Raw genomic sequence first — 19,217 nt, 5'->3', positions numbered from 1 at the left:
ATACCACCAAGACTCTTCTTAGAGCTGGCCGCCCGGCCAAACTGAGCAAACAGGTGAGAAGGTCCTTGGTCAGGGAGGTTTTCCCTATCCACTGATAGAGCTTCAGAGTTCCTCTGTGGATAGGGAAAACCTTTCAGAAGGTCAACCATCTCTGCAGCGCAAGGGGTCTGAATACTTTCCCAAGGTGTAAGTGTGATTTGCTCAATATTAGGAGTTGAGAAATAAAGTTCATATCATTAGTAAGAGGATATTGCCCTAGTCTGTTGTTACTAGAGATATTAATAAAAACATTTAAATTTAAAAAAAGTGTTTACTGGTACTCTATCTACACTGGGACTCTATCTACAGACCACACACACACAGTAATTCAAGCCCACACACTATATGTTTTGCTATCCTCCTGAGGACCTAAAGTCTATTTTGCATTCAAAATCAAATTTTTCCTAAACCTAACATACTGTCTAGACCGGGCATTCGCTTGCGCCATCTCGCAAATGTTGATTTGTACATCCACACCAGACGCGATCCAGACACGCAGGTTGAAATATCAAAACTCTGAACCAACTATATTCATTTGGGGGACAGGTTGGAACTCAATAAACATTCATGGACATTTAGCTAGCTAGCTTGCTGTTGCTAGGAAATTTGTCCAGGGATATAAACATTGGGTTGTTATTTTACCTGAAATACACAAGGTCCTTTTGTCTGCGTCTTTGTAGAATTCTGACCCATTTTGAGTGTGAAGGAAAATTTTATGTTGGTGCTTTTCTAATAACCCATTCGACTGGGTTCATGCAAGTCACTGATTGATCGTGCCTGGGAGGTATCCTCACTATTAGTATCTGTAATTTGGCAGTAGGCCCAGAACATTGTTTTGAGAACTGAAAGGGGTGTCTCAGTTTCAAGGTCTCAGCTTGGTGAGAAGAGGCCACGTGAGGTATTGGTCGGTCACGTGCATGAACCAAAAGTTAATGATTTATTAATTATGAATAATGAATAATGTAAATCATGCAAATATAGCTTGTCTGTGTAAGCAGTATATAAGAGTACTAATTGAACTGCCCCAACAGTCCCACTTCAGACCGATACTTTATGCATCTAAGTTTGACTGGAAGCTCTCCAGCTTGCTGATAATAAAGAATGATTCATATAATACTGACGTCAGGTGTCTCTCGTGGTAATTTCCACGATATGAGTCACACAAATTGTGTGTTCTCTACGCCGAAATCCACAGATAATAGGGTAAACAAATTGTTTCTAGTAATTTGTCCTCCTTCAGTAGTAGTCTACTTCTTTTTCTGTGTACTTTATATCTCGGTTTGCAACCAACATTAAGGTGCATTACCACCACCAGCTGGACTGGAGTGTGGACCTCAGTTCATCCTTCAATCCCCCATGTGGCTATATGCTCCTAAAAACCAATGCGGAGATGGGAGAGGCGGGACTTGCAGCGCGCCAAGCGTCAAAAATAGAACCAAGTTGTATTTTAACGCCTGGCTACGCAGACGCGCGCGAGCAGTGTAGAGAGTTTAGATGAAATGATTGAATAACATGTATGTGTACATTTAAGTTGCAACGCTCGTACACGCAACGCGAGTGGTGTGGTCAGAATGTAACTCCGAAACCTAACCACTAAGCTTAAAATAGCCTTTGTCCTAGTGGGGATGTGGGAAATGTTTTTCAATTTTCTACAATATTGGCTTCAATTCAACTGTATCATTAACTGGGGGTGGACATTTCACTGTTGAGGCTGGTATGGTGGCATTTTTCTGCTTTACCGAATGAGGAGAGTTACAAGCTACACACCAGTCAGGGTTATACTTAAATTCCACATTTAATAATAATAAGAGCTTTGCAATAGCCTTTCTTGACTTTCAATGATGCTTTATCTCTAATGAACCATTGAAAAGTGACTACAGAAAATTACAAAGATATTTTATAGCCAAGATACACCCAGCTCCATCTACATGACGAACCACAGATCTTAGGAACTCTTCACAAAGAGACTTTTACTTGAGAAAGGAGTATCCCTTAGCCAGATAGCATTCGCTATAAATTATCGCTCAGTTTGGTCTCTAAAACGAGGTTCTAATCTCGTTCCTGGTACTTCATAGCACAGAACCATTACCTCATCCAATCTAGAATGCTCTTTAGGTTTTATCACCCAAAGACATCGTAAATCTCCTCTGTCAGTGCTATCTCATAGAGGCCCATCCTCAGTGGAACACACACACAATACTCTATTCTGTCGAATAAAACAACCATTACAATGCAATACAAGCATTATAACATAATCTTACAATTTTCCACGACACTGGTGTGTGTGCGTGAGTACATGTGGGCTTCTAGTACTATCCTCGTGGCTACGGGAAATCCCCAAGAGGACAGATTGTTAAATGGATCTCTATAAAATGGAAATTGAATGTCATGCTTTTATCATTTAACCTTATGCATTGTCTTATAAGACCGCATTCACAGGCCATTTTGTACAACTCAGCATTTAAGTTATGGTGTGTGCCTATAGAGGTTATCCCCGTATGCATGTGTGCCTGTGCGTACGCATAAACTTTTTAAATGCTTTCATCACTTAGCTTATGTCATTCCCCCCCAGATGAGAGAGGTCATTGCAATGAAATTGTTCAATTGGTTCGCTGCCCTGTTCTGAGAACAGTCACGAGATTAGTCAGTAGAATCAGTCTCAGTGAGTCACTGGGTCATACTTGTCTCAGATCAATGTGCCCTACTGTTTCTGTGCATGTCAGTGACTCAGGAAGTCACACACCTGCCTGATGAAAGCAGAATGACGCATCAGAGGCAACAATCACAGCTCACTCACTATTATGCACATACCCACGGACATACTCTCTCTCTGTCTCTCTCTCTCTCTCTCCCTCTCTCTCTCTCTCTCTCTCTCTCTCTCTCACCCCCCCATCCCCCGGGAATAACCTCTATAGATAGGTTCACACCATAACTTCAATGCTGAGTTGTACAAAATGGCCTGTGAATGCTGTCTTATAAGACAATGCTCAAGGTTAAATGTTAAACACACACACACAGCAGAATGTCTATCCACCACCTGATGGCAATATTTGCATGTGTGTGGATGGGTGAGAGGAAAAGAGAGTGGGAGAATGAAAGAGACAGCTCACACTCACTTAAATACACACTTTTGTGTTTAAGTGCTTTGAAAGTCTGGTCATGGCTCACATCAACACCATCATCCCGGAAACCCTAGACCCAAGTTCATCACTAAGCTAAGGACCCTGGGACTAAACACCTCCATCTGCAACTGGATCCTGGACTTCCTGACAGGCCGCCCCCAGGTGGTAAGGGTAGGCAACAACACATCTGCCATGCTGATCCTCAACACAGGGGCCCCCTCGGGTGCATTCTTAGTCCCCTCCTGTACTCTCTGTTCACCCACGACTGCGTGGCCAAGCAAGAGTCCAACACCATCATTACGCTTGCTGACGACACAACTGTGGTAGGCCTGACCACCGACAAAGATGAGACAGCCTATAGGGAGGAGGTCAGAGACCTGGCATTGTGGTGCCAGGACAAGAACCTCTACCTCAACAAGAGCAAAAAGTACGATCTTTGTCCCCATGTGCAGTTGCAAACCGTAGTCTGGCTTTTTTATGTCAGTTTTGGAGCAGTGGCTTCTTCCTTGCTGAGCGGCTTTTCATGTTATGTCGATATAGGAATGTGAAATGTCAGAATAGTAGCAGAGAGAATAATTTATTTCAGCTTTAAGTTCTTTCATCACATTCCCATTGGGATAGAAGTGTACATGCACTCATTTAGTTTTTGGTAGCATTGCCTTTCAATTGTTTAACTTGGGTCAAACGTTTTGGGTAGCCTTCCACAATAAGTTGGGTGAATTTAGGCCCATTCCTCCAGACAGAGTTGGTGTAACTGAGTCAGGTGTGTAGGCCTCCTTGCTTGCACACGCCTTTTCAGTTCTGCCCACAAATTTTCTATAGGATTGAGGTCAGGGCCCTGTGATGGCCACTCCAATACCTTGACTTGGTTGTCCTTAAGCCATTTTGCCACAACTTTGGAAGTATGCTTGGTTTCATTGTCCATTTGGAAGACCCATTTGCGACCAAGCTTTAACATCCTGACTGATGTCTTGAGATGTTGCTTCAATATACCCACATCATTTTCCTACCTCATGATGCCATCTATTTTGTGAAGTGCACCAGTCCCTCCTACAGCAAAGCACCCCCACAACATGATGCTGACACCCCCGTGCTTTACGGTTGGGATGGTGTTCTTCGGCTTGCAAGCATCCCCCTTTTACCTCCAAACATAACGATGGTCATTATGGCCAAACTATTTTTGTTTTATCAAACCAGAGGACATTTTTCCAAAAAGTACGATCTTTGTCCCCATGTGCAGTTGCAAACTGTAGTCTGGCTTTTTTTATGGCAGTTTTGGAGCAGTGGCTTCTTCCTTGCTGAGCGGCTTTTCATGTTATGTCGATATAGGACTCGTTTTACTGTGGATATAGATACTTTGTACCTGTTTCCTCCAGCATCTTCACATGGTCTTTTGCTGTTCTGTGATTGATTTGCACTTTTCGCACCAAAGTACGTTCATCTCTAGGAGACAGAACACGTCTCGCAAAGAGGCATTGCGTTTGAAGGTAGGCCTTGTGATACATCCACAGGTACACCTCCAATTGACTCAAATTATGTCAATTAGCATTTCAGAAGCTTCTAAAGTCATGACATAATTTTCTGTAATTTTCCAAACTGTTTAAAGGCACAGACAACTTAGTGTACATGAACTTCTGACCCACTGGAATTGTGAAATAATCTGTCTGTAAACAATTGTTGGAAAAATGACTTGTGTCATTTGTGTCACTTAGGTTTTTTGACTTGTGTCAAAAAGAAGACTCTCGGCAAGTTAGATGAAGCACAGCTAGCTCACTGTTAGTCTGTGTGAAGATCATACCGAATAGAGCACTGACAATTTCTCTCCCTTTCGGCACGAACACTCTCTCACCCGCTCCTTCTCCATCTTGTACCACACTCCACCATCCCTAGGCCCTTCACTTATTCTAAGACGGTCACTTAGCAACTTTCACAACACTGGATAGGAATAGAGAACGTGTGGAATTATTATTATTATTTTTTTCTTTCTGTGTCGCCCACAGAGTAGATGTCCTAACTGACTTGCCAAAACTATAGTTTGTTTACAAGAAATGTGTGGAGTGGTTGAAACACTTAGGTTGGAGTCATTAACAATAGTTTATGTAAACCTCCGACTTCAACTGTATATACTAGGCGTGTCGCCCAAGTCCTACCACACGAGAAGCGGTACTGGAGCACCAAGTCTAGGTCCAAAAGGCTCCTTAACAGCTTCTATCCCCAAGCCATAAGATTGCTGAACAATTTATCAAATGGCGACCCGGACTTTTTGCATTGACCCCACCCCCTTTAGTTTTTTACACTGCTGCGACTCGCTAAGCTGTACACCCGCACATTGACTCGGTACAGGTTCCCCCTGTATATAGCCTCAGTATTGTTATTTTCATTTTTTTTTTTTTTTTTTTCATTTTTTACTTTAGTTTATTTAGTAAATATTTTCTTAACTCTATTCTCTTAAAACTGCATTGTTGGTTCAGGGTTTTAAAGTAAGCATTTCACTGTAATTTCTGTTGCATTCGGCGCATGTGACAAATACATTTGATTTCATTTGATTTTGTTCTCTAGTCTTTCTATTTCTCATTCATTCACTCTCACCCCCTCACCCTCTCACCCCCTCACCCCCTCACCCCCTTCCACACAAGCATACACCTTTCTTCCAGCATCCCACCTCTCTTCTCTCCCCCCTCAGCAGGCCTGTAATGAATGTTAGCCATATCTTTTTGCCCCTCTCTCTCTCTCTCTCTCTCTACTTATCTCTCTCTATCTTACTCTATCTCTCCACTCCTCCACTCCCCCTCTCCCCCAGCAGGTCCTAACTCCTCTCACGTGACCACCTGACCGGTCACCCTCTCTTTCCCCCTCCCCTGTCTCTATCCATCTCTCTCTCCCTCCTCCCACTCATCCCCATTCTCTATTCCTCTCTCTCGCTCTCTCAATCCTTTCCTCCATTTCTCAGCGAGATTTCTAATGAGTAGCATATCTCCTTCCCTTATGCAAGCCCTGACCTTTCACACTTTCACTCTCTACCCCAACCATCCCAGCTCTCACACCTCTCTCTCCCTCCTTTAATGAGTTATTGCATACCTTCTTCCCTGACGCGAGTGTTCAACCTCTCACCCTCTTGCCCTTTCTCTCTCTTGGTTTCTTCCCATCTCTCTCTCCCTCCTCCCATTTCTGCCTCGCCTCCCTTCCTTCCATACCTCTTTCTCTCTCTCTTTCTCTCTCTCTCTCTCTCGGTGGGATTCTAATGAGTTGTAACTCCTCCTTCACTCGAACGCTCTACCCCTCGACCTCTCTCTCATAAACCCATAGTTCTGTGGCATCGTAACCCTCACAATGACAAAGGCCCTCGTCCTGGAGTGTGGGGCCAGAAAGAGAGGACTGTAACCATTGAATTTTTATTTATTTAGCAGATGCTCTTATCCAGAGCGACTTAAAGTAGTGAGTGCATACATTTTCATACTTTTTCATGTTGGGAGGGAGAGAAGGATGGAGGATGAATGCTCAGCTAAGGAAAGAGTGTTTACCTCTGTAGAGATGGTGTAACGAGAGGGTGGGGGAGAAGAGAAAAGGGTTTTAATGTACGGAGAGAGGTGAGAATGTATAAAGAAGAGTGGGGGGAGATGAGAGGGAGTACTCTTCTGTTGTGTTGTAATAGGCAAGGAAGAGAGAGACGAAGGAGATGTGTCTTCGAGTTGAGGGATCGGTGTTCAGTCTGAACAGAGGTTCCCATTGTCACTTTTTTACTTCAGGGTGTGCATGCATGGGTGGCTGAGTGTGTATTTTATTGGATTATGTTTCGTATGAGGACAAAACAAGACCATACATCATGTTCTTATACTCCAGGAAAATGTATGTATTTTAGATCTTGTGATTGGTTAAATGTTATCTTCTGTCTTTGTGATGACTAGCTGTTAAAACATTGTGGTGGAAAGTGCTTCAAAGCATTACAATTAAACGCCTGTAAAATAATCTCATTCCGGACCGCAAGCGACTTTGTTTTGACCCAAAAATATTTGTTCTTGTAACCCACTTGGTGACTTTGTGAAATTGACTCCAATGTATTAATCTGACAATTATGTTAAATTTAAATTCAGCGCTCAAGGGTATGTGTGCAATTATATGTCGTTCAGATTTAATTTCAGAGCACACTGGCTAAGTTTAGCCTCCGTTCTAGGTCGTTGTAACTTGCTACACTCTACTTTATACTTCCTTTTTACCCAATTCCAAATTGACCCCCTAAGCATTTCTAATAAATCTGAAAGGGCAAGGTAGTTACTACCACATTTCTAAAACCTGTTCAATCCCTTCATATCTTCACAAAGGGCCAGGGGATAGTAGCTAAGGACTATTTTGAAATTGGGAACCCAAGTAGTGTTCCATAGGCTCAAGACATGATTAAACATTTTGAAACAGACAAGGTACTACCTGAACAACCTTTGGCGATATGTGATGACGTCACACGTTGTAATTGAGTTGTATATCCTCTCTCCTCAGGTAAGATGTTCAAGTCCTTGGACCTGTCGCTGATTGTGGAGTTTATGCTAATGTTCTACAGGGACAAGCCCATTGACTGGCTGCTGGACCACATCATGTGGGTCAAGGTGTGCAACCCAGAGAAGGACGCGGTAAGTCTGGTAACCACTGTCCTAAAACAAGTTTTTCTTTGGACTCAGTCATGTTAGATCAGTGAGTACTTCAAGGGAGGGAGGAAAGAAGGATGGATTACAGATTATCCAAGCAGGGAGCAACGGGCTACTGCAAAACTAAATTAAACGATTTAGTAAATGAGGGATACAAAGGCTGCGTTGACACAGGCAGCCCAATTCTGATATTCTTTTCGCTAAGCTGATCTGATTGGTCAAAAGACCAATTAGTGAAAACAATATCAGAATTGGTCTCTCTGTGTAAACGCAGCCAAAGTATATTGAAAATAGGTGCTTCCACACAGGTAGTGTTCCTGAGTTAATTAAGCAATTAACATCCCATCATGGTTGCGGTCATTATAAAAAATACCTATTTCACCAATATTTTGGCTACCACGGCTAAAAGAAGAGATCTCTGTGAATTTGAAAGAGTGTTCTCAAGGAGCATAGGAGATTTAAAGGATGTGTTTGTGTGTGTCACCAGATCTCAACCCAATTGAACACTTATGAGACAGCGTTTTCCATCAACAAAACACCAAATTATAGAATTTCTCATGGAAGAATGGTGTTCGCATCCCAGACACTTGTAGAATCTATGCCAAGGTGCATTGAAGCTGTTTTGGTGGCACATTGTTGCCAATCACCCTATTAAGACACCTGATGTTGGGGTTTCCTTTATTTTGGCAGTTACCTGTACATACACTACATGACCCAAAGTATGTGGATGTCTGTAAGGGCTGTCTCTCTCCTCATCCTCGGACGAGGAGAGGAGAGAAGGATCATCAGACCAAAATGCAGCAGTAGGGAAATAAGCCATTTTTTTATTTGCAACGACGATGATGGCAACACAAAAAACAAAACACTTTCAAAAAACACAAAACAAGAAAACGACGTAGACGAAACCTGAACATAAACTTACATAACTAAACGTAACACTTACGGACAGGAACAGACTACATCGAAACGACACGAACAACCGAACAGTCCCGTATGGTGCAAGACATAACACTAATACGGAAGACAATCACCCACAAACAAACAGTGAGAACACCCTACCTAAATATGACTCTTAATTAGAGGAGAACGCAAAACACCTGCCTCTAATTAAGAGCCATACCAGGCAACCAAAACCAACATAGAAACAGATAACATAGACTGCCCACCCAAAACACATGCCCTGACCTAAACACATACAAAAAAACAACATAAAACAGGTCAGGACCGTTACAATGTCGAACATCTCATTCCAAAATAATGGGCATTAATATGGAGTTGGTCCTTCCTGCTGCTATAACAGCCTTCACTCTTCTTGGGAGGTTTTCCACTAGATGTTGGAAACTTGTTTCGGGGACTTGCTTCGATTCAGCCACGAGCATTAGTGAGGTCGGGCACTGATGTTGACGATTAGGCCTGGAGTTCAGGTCAGAGCTCTGTGAAGGTCAGTCAAGTTCTTCCACACCGGCCCATTTCTGTATGGACCTCGCTTTGTGCACCGGGGCAATGTCATGTTGAAACAGGAAAGGCCCTTCCCCAAACTGTTGCCACAAAGTTGGAAGCACAGAATCGCCAAGAATGTCATTGTATGCTGTAGCGTTAAGATTTCCCTTCACTGGAATTAAGGAGCCTGAACCACGAAAAACAGCCCCAGACCATTATCCCTCCTCCACAAACGTTACAGTTGGCACTATGCATTGGGGCAGGTCGCGTTCTCCTGGCATCCTCCATGTCCAGATTCGTCCGTCGGACTGCCAGATGGTGAAGCGTGATTCATCACTCCAGAGAATGCGTTTCCACTGCTCCAGGGTCCAATGGCGGCGACCTTAACACCACTCTAGCCAACGCTTGGCATTGCTCATGGTGATCTTAGGCTTGTGTGCAGCTGCGCGGCCATGGAAACCCATTTCTTGAAGCTCCTGACAAAGTTATTGTGCTGACGTATTTGTATTTATTATTAATCCCCATTAGCTGCTGCCAAGAGGTTGCTTCCAGAGGCAGTTGGGAACTCTGTAGTGACTTGTTGCAACCGAGGACAAACGATTATTGCGCGCTTCAGCACTCAGCAGTCTCGTTACGTGAGCTTGTTTGGCTTCACGACTGAGCCATTGTTGCTCCTAGATGTTTCCACAATAACAGTACTTACAGTTGACCGTGGCAGCTCTAGCAGGGCAGAAGTTTGACGAACTGACTGGTTGGAAAGGTGGCATCCTATGACGGTGCCACGTAAAAAGACTCAGAGCTCTTCAGTAAGGCCATTCTACTGCTAACGTTTGTCTATGGAGATAGCATTTCTGTGTGCTCGATTTTATACACCTGTCAGTAATGGGTGTGGCTGAAATAGCCGAATCCACTAATGTGAAGGGGTATCCACATGCTTTTGGCCATGTATTGTATAAATACTATGCCTTTCAATTGCACTTGCCAAAATGGTCCCAGTCTCAGAAAATTGTGGAACTACCACACACTCCTACTCTCTTTCTCTCTCCCTGCTCCTCTCTCTTTCTCAACTCTCCCGTCTGCCACACACACAGAAACACTGCGACAGGCAGAAGGCCAATCTGAGGATTCGCTTCAAGCCCTCACTCTTCCAGCATGTGGGCACCCACTCCTCCCTGGCCGGAAAGATCCAGAAACTCAAGGTATGTACGTCGCGAGCATTGTGTGTTTCCGTATCCCACTGACTCGCTAGCCAATCAATACATTTTGTATACTCTAGCATCCTTTCACTGTGCATGTCAGCTTATCTTATCTGTATTTGTTTAAATATTAGCGTTCAAGTCTCTGAGCACTGCAGCACTGATATATTTCAAGTCACCACACAGATTCCAGATTTTTTACTACAAAGTAAAGAATACTGTGTTTAATGTCTCTGATTGTTAAGATCAGTGGATATCAGCCTGAAGACTGCTACTGCAATCTAACCCAAACAATTCACTATCAATACGCCCAGCGCTTTCTCAATTTAGAGATTCTCCACCTAGCAGGCCTGGCCTCCACCACTGAAATGAATAGTATTTTATCAGTGCTTACAACTCTCACGCAATGAGCGTGAGACACTCATTTGACCCTCTTCACACCTTTCTCCACATTTCTCACGCATTGGAAAAAGTAACGCTTTTATTTTTGAATTAATCCAGTGTATATTCAGTGCGTTAACTATTTTAACTTTTCAACTGTGCCTTCAAATTGTTTTGAAATTGGAGCAAATGCGCCTGCAGATCTACATAACAAGCATTGTAACTGAGGCTGCTTCACAAGGGAGATCCATAATTTTTCTTTCACATCAGATTGAAGCGTGTGATTGGTATAGTAAGGGTAAGGGACCAAGGCGATTGGATGCGTGTTTGTAAAGAAATGCCCTTCATGATTTGTTCTTTGTGCTGATCAAAGTTTATGAACTTTTTCCATATTTTGTTATGTTACAACCTTATTCTAAAATGGATTCAAAAATATAATATCCTCAGCAATCTACACACAATACCCCATAACGACAAAACAAAAACAGGTTTGTAGAAATTTTTGCAAATGTATTAGAAATAACAAGAAGAAATATCTTATTTACATAAGTATTCAGACCCTTTGCTATGAGGATCGAAAATGAGCTCGGGTGCATCTTGTTTCCATTGATCATCCTTGAGATGTTTCTACAACTTGTTTGGAGTCCACCTGTGGTAAATTCATTGATTGATTGGACTTGATTTGGAAGGGCACACACCTGTTTATATAAGGTCCCACAGTTGACAGTGCATGTCTGAATGAAAACCAAGCCAGGATTGTGTCGAGGCATAGATCTGGGAAAGGTACCAAAATATTTCTGCAGCATTGAAGGTCCCCAAGAACACATTGGCCTCCATCATTCTGCAGTGATACGCCATCCCATCTGGTTTGCGCTTAGTAGGACAATCATTTGTTTTTCAACAGGACAATGACCCAAAACACACCTCCAGGCTGTGTAAGGGCTATTTTACCAAGAAGGAGAGTAATGGGAGTGCTGCATCAGATGACCTGGCCTCCACAATCACCCGACCTCAACCCAATTGAGATGGTTTGGGGTGAATTGGACTGCAGAGTGAAGGAAAAGCAGCCAACAAGTGCTCAGCATATGTGGGAACTCCTTCAAGACTGTTGGAAAAGCATTCCTCATGAAGCTGGTTGAGAGAATGCCAAGTGTATGCAAAGCTGTCAAGGCAAAGGGTGACTACTTTGAAGAATCTAAAATATATTTTGATTTGTTTAACACTTTTTTAAATTTACTACATGATTCCATATGTGTTATTTTATAGTTTTGATGTCTTCACAATTATTCTACAATGTAGAAAATTGTCAAATAAAGAAAAACCCTTGAATGAGTAGGTGTGTCCAAACTTTTGACTGGTACTGTGTCTGTGTGTGCGTGTGTGCGTGTGTGTACACAGTTGAAGTCGGAAGTTTACATACACCTTAGCCAAATACATTTAAACTCAGTTTTTCACAATTCCTAACATTTAATCCGAGTAAAAATTCCCTGTCTTAGATCAGTTAGGATCCCCACTTCATTTTAAGAATGTGAAATGTCAGAATAATAGTAGAGAGAATGATTTATTTCAGCTTTTAATTCTTTCATCACATTCCCAGTGGGTCAGAAGTTTACATACACTCAATTAGTATTTGGTAGCATTGCCTTTAAATTGTTTAACTTGGGTCAAGCGTTTCGGGTAGCCTTCCACAATCTTCCCACAATAAGTTGGGTGAATTCTGGCCTATTCTGACAGAGCTGGTGTAACTGAGTCAGGTTTGTAGGCCTCCTTGCTCGCACACGCTTTTTCGGGTCTGCCAAAAAAAGGGATTTGTGGCCTTTGTGATGGCCACTCCAATACCTTGACTTTGTTGTCCTTAAGCCATTTTACCACAACTTTGGAAGTATGCTTGGGGTCGTTGTCCATTTGGAAGACCCATTTGCGACCAAGCTTTAACTTCCTGACTGATGTTTTGAGATGTTGCTTCAATATATCCACATAATTTTCCTCCCTCATAATGCCATCCATTTTGTGAAGTTCACCAGCCCCTCCTGCAACAAAGCACCCCCGCAACATGATGCTGCCACCCCCGTCCTTCACAGTTGGGATGGTGTTCTTCGGCTTGCAAGCCTCCCCATTTTTCCTCCAAACATAACAATGGTCATTATGGTCAAACAGTTCTATTTTTGTTTCATCAGACCAGAGGACATTTCTCCAAAAAGTATGATCTTTGTCCCCATGTGCAGTTGCAAACAGTAGTCTGGCTTTTTTTATGATGGTTTTGGAGCAGTGGCTTCTTCCTTGCTGAGCGATCTTTCAGGTTATGTCGTTATAGGACACGTTTTATTGTGGATATAAATACTTTTGTACCTGTTTCCTCCAGCATCTTCACAAGGGCCTTTGCTGTTGTTCTGAGATTGATTTGCATTTTTCACACCAAAGTACGGACATTGCAATTTATTGCCCTGGCCACATCTGCAGTCCTCATGCCTACTTGCAGGTTTCCTAAGTCACGTTCACGCAGATGAGCAGGGACCCTGGTCATCTTTATTTTGGTATTTTTCAGAGTCAGTAGAAAGGCCCTTTTTAGTATCTTAAGTTTTCATAACTGTGACCTTAATTGCCTACCGTCTGTAAGCTGTTAGTGTCTTAACGACCGTTCCACAGGTGCATGTTCATTTATTGTTTATGGTTCATTGAACAAGCATGGGAAACAGTGTTTAAACCCTTTACAATGAAGATCTGTGAAGTGCTGTGAAGAGCTTAATTAAATAGTACCTGCAAAACACCAGTCTCAACGTCAACAGTGAAGAGGCGACTCCAGGGTGCTGGGCTTCTAGGCAGAGTTCCTCTGTCCAGTGTCTGTGTTATTTTGCCCATCTTAATCTTTTATTTTTATTGGCCAGTCTGAGATATGGCTTTTTCTTTACAACTCTGCCTAGAAGGCCAGCATCCCATAGTCACCTCTTCACTGTTATTAACATTGAGACTTTGTGTTTTGCGGGTACTATTTAATGAAGCTGCCAGTTGAGAACTTGTGAGGCGTCTGTTTCTCAAACTAGACACTCTAATGTACTTGTCCTCTTACTCAGTACCTGGGCCTCCCACACCTCTTTCTATTCTGGTTAGAGCCAGTTTGCGCTGTTCTGTGAAGGGAGCAGTACACAGCATTGTACGAGATCTTCAGTTTCTTGACAATTTCTCACATGTTAAAGTCTTAATTTCTCAGAACAAGAATAGACTGACAAGTTTCAGAAGAAAGTTATTTGTTTCTGGCCATTTTGAGCCTGTAATCGAACCCACAAATACTGATGCTCCAGATACTCAACTAGTCTAAAGAAGGCCAGTTTTATTGCTTCTTTAATCAAAACAACAGTTTTCAGCTGTGCTAACATAATTGCAAAAGGGTTTTCTAATGACCAATTAGCCTTTTAAAATGATAAACTTGGATTAGCTAACACAACATGCCATTGGAACACAGGAGTCATGGTTGCTGATAATGGGCCAATGTAGATATTCCATTAACAATCAGCCGTTTCCAGCTACAATAGTCATTTACAACATTAACACTGTATTTCTGATCAATTTGATGTTATTTTAATGGACAAAAAATGTGCTTTTCTTTCAAAACAAAGACATTTCTAAGTGACCCCAAACTTTTGAATGGTTGTTTGTGTGTGTGTGTGTGTGTGTGTGTGTGTGTGTGTGTGTGTGTGTGTGTGTGTGTGTGTGTGTGTGTGTGTGTGTGTGTGTGTGTGTGTGTGTGTGTGTGTGTGTGTGTGTGTGTGTACATATGTGTGTATTTATATTCATTGATTCATTTAATCATATTCCAGACTATTTTGGGGATTTGTGTATTGTTTTGTATTACTGCATCTTTGGAGCTAAAAACATAAGCATTTTGCTGTACGCGAGCAATTTTTTGATTTAATTTATTTACATGTTGGTTTCTTATGGACAAAAAGAGACTGCAATCCATCCATTGGTTATCCACTGCCACCAACGGTTAATATTAGCATTTTCTAACCAAAAACACATTTTATTCAATGTCCCTCAGTTAGCATACATGTCATGTACAAATAATCTCAAAGTAACACTAGTTTATTTAAATAGGGATCCATGCAATTAGAACTATGACAAATTCATAAAGATTTGCATACATTTGATGCATCGTCACCATTATCGTACGAATTTGAAGTACAGTACATTTGCATAGGCCTAAAAGGAAGCTGAAAAAATGTACATTGTTATAAGTCATCTCACAGAGATTTGTTGTGACATTATCCAGTGTTGGGAATATACAATTCTCTGTTGTGATGACGTTGCATGAACTCCATGTGAGATCGCATCATTTTTGGCAACAGTAAGAGAGCATGACTCACGTTCATTTTCAAGTAAATCATGTAAACTGAATAAATCAGTTCCTCGAGGATTCTGCAACATAATTATTTTTGCTAAATCAACAATTCCCTGCATATTATGCGAGGTTTGGAAAATTTGACCAATCACTGCACTATTTCCCTGTAAAACAGTCAAATCATCACAATATTATCGCATCAAACTGACCCATCACCGCAGTAGAAGAAGAGGGCTCACATTTTCAACCAATAAACACACATTTAAAGTATAATATGGTTATATCAAGCCATACGTCAACAACCTTGTCCCTGGTCAGCGCATTGTCGCGACAAATTGGATAAAGTCATTGCATAATGCCATGCAAAATGTCAGAATTGCCGCAGCAAAATCAAGGATCAAGAAAAATCAAGAATTGTCACGCTCCCAAATATCAAGTTAGAATTAATCTCTATGTCTTCAGCTAACTGCACCCTCAAAGTCAATATGAGAGCTTAGTGATAGAAACAATTCCATCTCTCCCCTCTCTGACCCCCATCCTATGGTCTAATGGTTTGCTTCAGGACAAGGACTTTGGCAAGCAGACTCTGCACAAGGGCCATGCCAACCCGCTGGCAGAGGTGACCACCAGCCTAAAGACATACCAGCACTTCACCCTGGAGAAGGCCTACCTGGGAGAGGACTTCTTCTGGGCCTTCACACCAGTGGCTGGAGACTTCATCCGCATCCGTTTCTTCACACCTGTCCGCATCGAAAGGTGTGTGTGCGCTCACATGCTCGGATACACACATACATGGCATGCTTGAATACAGACACATTCATGGACACACACACATGTGTGTATGCATGGACATAAACACACACACACACACACACACACACACACACACACACACACACACACACACACACACACACACACACACACACACACACACACACACACACACACACACACACACACAGATTTTTGTGCACATACACACACTTCACACATGTCCCAAACTGTGTCTGTCTCTCTCTCTCTCTCTCTCTCTCTCTCTCTCTCTCTCTCTCTCTCTCTCTCTCTCTCTCTCTCTCTCTCTCTCTCTCTCCACTAGGCACAAATGAATAATATTTCTTCCCATTACTGTCAGGGCAGATGGTCTATCTACTCTGGACCCCTGTAACTGTTAATGACTAATGGCCATGCTGTGGCTCTTTGGTCACCCCTGTTACCTCAGAGGCGCTTTTGGGGGTAGCGGACGGTTCAGGCTGCTGTTAGGTACTTGGTGGCACATGCATTTATAGAAAGCAAATGGAGATAGAGATTGAACTTGGTGACTTCCTGGCTGGCTGATGATGATAATAATGGTGGATCAGTTTGTGTTGAATATCAAATTGACATCCCCCCCATTTGTTATCCTCTCTCTTTCTCTCTCTCTTTCTCTCTAGGTATTTCTTCCGGAGCGGGAACATTGAGCACCCAGGGGACAAGCTATTCAACACCTCTGTGGAGGTGCTGCCTTTTGACGTGAGTCTCACCACTATTCACCCGCACATTATTATCAGGTTCATTTTACGTTACGTACATAACCTTTATACCACATATTCTATTTTAATACAAAGCTCGCTGCTATAAGCCTGATTCATCTTGCCTCGAGGGGCGGCAGGTAGCCTATTGGTTATAGCGTTGGGCCAGTAACCGAAAGGTTGCTGTAGGTGGAGGTGGCTTATTGTTGGAGGTATCTTATGATCGTGAAATTAACATTCAGTTCTCTGGCAACAGCTCTGGTGGACATTCCTGCAGTCAGCATGCCAATTGCACGCTCCCTCAATACTTGAGAAGTCTGTGGCATTGGGTTGTGTGACAAAACTACACATTTTAGAGTGGCCTTTTATTGTCCCTAGAACAAGGTGCACCTGTGTAATGATCGTGCTGTTTGATCAGCTTTTTGATATGCCACACCTGTTAGATGGATGGATTATCTTGGCAAAGGAGAAATGTTAACTAACAGGTATGTAAAGAAATTTGTGCAAGCTTGTTGTGCGTAAGAAACATTTCTGGGATCTTTTACTTCACCTCATGAAAATGGGACCAAAACATTACATGCCTTACACGTTTATAATCTTGTTCACACTACATGACCAAGGTATGTGGACAAATACATCTCATTCCAAAATCATGGTCATTAACATGGAGTTGGTCCCCCTTTTGCTACTACAACAGCCTCCATTCTTCTGGGAAGGCTTTCCACTAGAAGTTGGAACATTGCCGTGGGGACTTGCTTCCATTCAGCCACGAGCATTAGTGAGGTCGGGCACTGATGTTGGACGACTGGGCCTGGCTTGCAGTCTCCGTTCCAATTCATCCCAAAGGTGTTAAATGGGGTTGAGGTCAGGGCTATGTGCAGGCCAGTCAAGTTCTTCCACACCGATTTCGATAAACCATTTCTGTATGGCCCTCGCTTTGTGCACGGGGCATTGTCATGCTGAAACAGGAAAGGGCCATCCCCCAAACTTTTGACACAAAATTGGAAGCACAGAATCATTTAGAATGTCATTGTATGCTGTAGCGTTAAGATTTCCCTACACTGGAATTAAGGGACCTAGCCCGAATCACGAAAAACAGCCCCAGAGCATTATTCCTCCTCCACCAAACTTTACAGTTGACACTATACATTGGGGCAGGTAGCGTTCTCCTGGCATCAGCCAAACCTAGATTCGTCCATCAGATTGCTGGATCGTGAAGCGTGATTCATCACGCCAGAGAACGCGTTTCTACTGCTCCAGGGTCCAATAGCGGCGAGCTTTACACCACTCCAGCCTCCACTTGGAATTGCACATGGTGATCTTAGGCTTGTGTGTGGCTGCTCGGCAATGGAACCTATTTCATGAAGCTCCCGACGAACAGTTCCTGTGCTGACGTTGCTTACAGAGGCAGTTTGGAACTCGGTAGTGAGTGTTGCAACCGAGGACAAGCGATTTCTACGCGCTTCAGCACTCAGTGGCCCCGTTCTGTGAGCTTGTGTTGCCTACCACTTCGCGACTGAGCCATTGTTGCAACTAGACCTTTCCACTTCACAAAAACAGCACTTACAATTAACCGGGGCAGGTCTAGCAGGGCAGAATTTGACAAACTGACTTGCTGGAAAGGTGGTATCCTAAGATGGTGCTTCGTTGAAAGTCACTGAGCTCTTCAATAAGGCCATTCTACTGCCAATGTTTATCAATGGAGATTGCATGGCTGCTCGATTTTATACACCTGTCAGCAACGGGTGTGGCTGAAATAGCCGAATCCACTAATTTAACGGGACGTCCACATACTTTTGTGTATATACAGTGGCTTGCGAAAGTATTCTCCCCCCTTGGCATTTTTCCTATTTTGTTGCCTTACAACCTGGAATTAAAATGTATTTTTGGGGGGTTTGTATCATTTGATTTACACAACATGCCTACCACTTTGAAGACAAACAAGAAATAACACAAAAAAAAAATTGAAACTTGAGCGTGCATAACTATTCACCCCCCCAAAGTCAATACTTTGTAGAGCCACATTTTGCAGAAATTACAGCTACAAGTCTCTTGGGGTATGTCTCTATAAGCTTGGCACATCTAGACACCAGGATTTTTGCCCATTCTTCAAGGCAAAACTGCTCCAGCTCCTTCAAGTTGGATGGGTTCTGCTGATGTACAGCAATCTTTAAGTCATATCACAGATTCTCAATTGGATTGAGGTCTGGAATTTCATTAGGCCATTCCAAGACATTTAAATGTTTCCCCTTAAACCACTCAAGTGTTGCTTTAGCAGTATGCTTAGGGTCATTGTCCTGCTGGAAGGTGAACCTCTGTCCCAGTCTCAAATCTCTGGAAGAATGAAACAGGTTTCCCTCAAGAATTTCCTGTATTTAGCGCCATCCATCGTTCCTTTAATTCTGACCAATTTCCCAGTCCCTGCCGATGGAAAAACATCCCAACAGCATGATGCTGCCACCACCATGCTTCACTGTAGGGATGATGTTCTCGGGGTGATGAGAGGTGTTGGGTTTGTGCCATACATAGCATTTTCCTTGATTGCCAAAAAGCTC

At 42.7% G+C, this 19,217-nt stretch overlaps 1 protein-coding gene across 1 annotated transcript in view; it reads left to right on the top strand.

Annotated features, from left to right (window-relative positions):
* LOC129827948 (alpha-1,3-mannosyl-glycoprotein 4-beta-N-acetylglucosaminyltransferase B-like) overlaps positions 1-19,217 on the top strand; it is a 229,780-nt gene that overhangs the window by 193,319 nt on the left and 17,244 nt on the right. Inside the window, exons 9-12 of the mRNA XM_055889251.1 lie at positions 7,653-7,783; positions 10,330-10,437; positions 15,714-15,907; positions 16,585-16,663. Coding sequence (XP_055745226.1) covers positions 7,653-7,783; positions 10,330-10,437; positions 15,714-15,907; positions 16,585-16,663 — 512 coding nt within the window. The remainder of the gene's footprint in view (positions 1-7,652; positions 7,784-10,329; positions 10,438-15,713; positions 15,908-16,584; positions 16,664-19,217) is intronic.

The sequence above is a fragment of the Salvelinus fontinalis genome, chromosome 29 (genome assembly GCF_029448725.1).
Source record: "Salvelinus fontinalis isolate EN_2023a chromosome 29, ASM2944872v1, whole genome shotgun sequence".
NCBI classification, from domain to species: domain Eukaryota; kingdom Metazoa; phylum Chordata; class Actinopteri; order Salmoniformes; family Salmonidae; genus Salvelinus; species Salvelinus fontinalis.
Note: the sequence above shows the minus strand (reverse complement) of the source record. Positions and strands in the feature narration are given on the sequence as shown.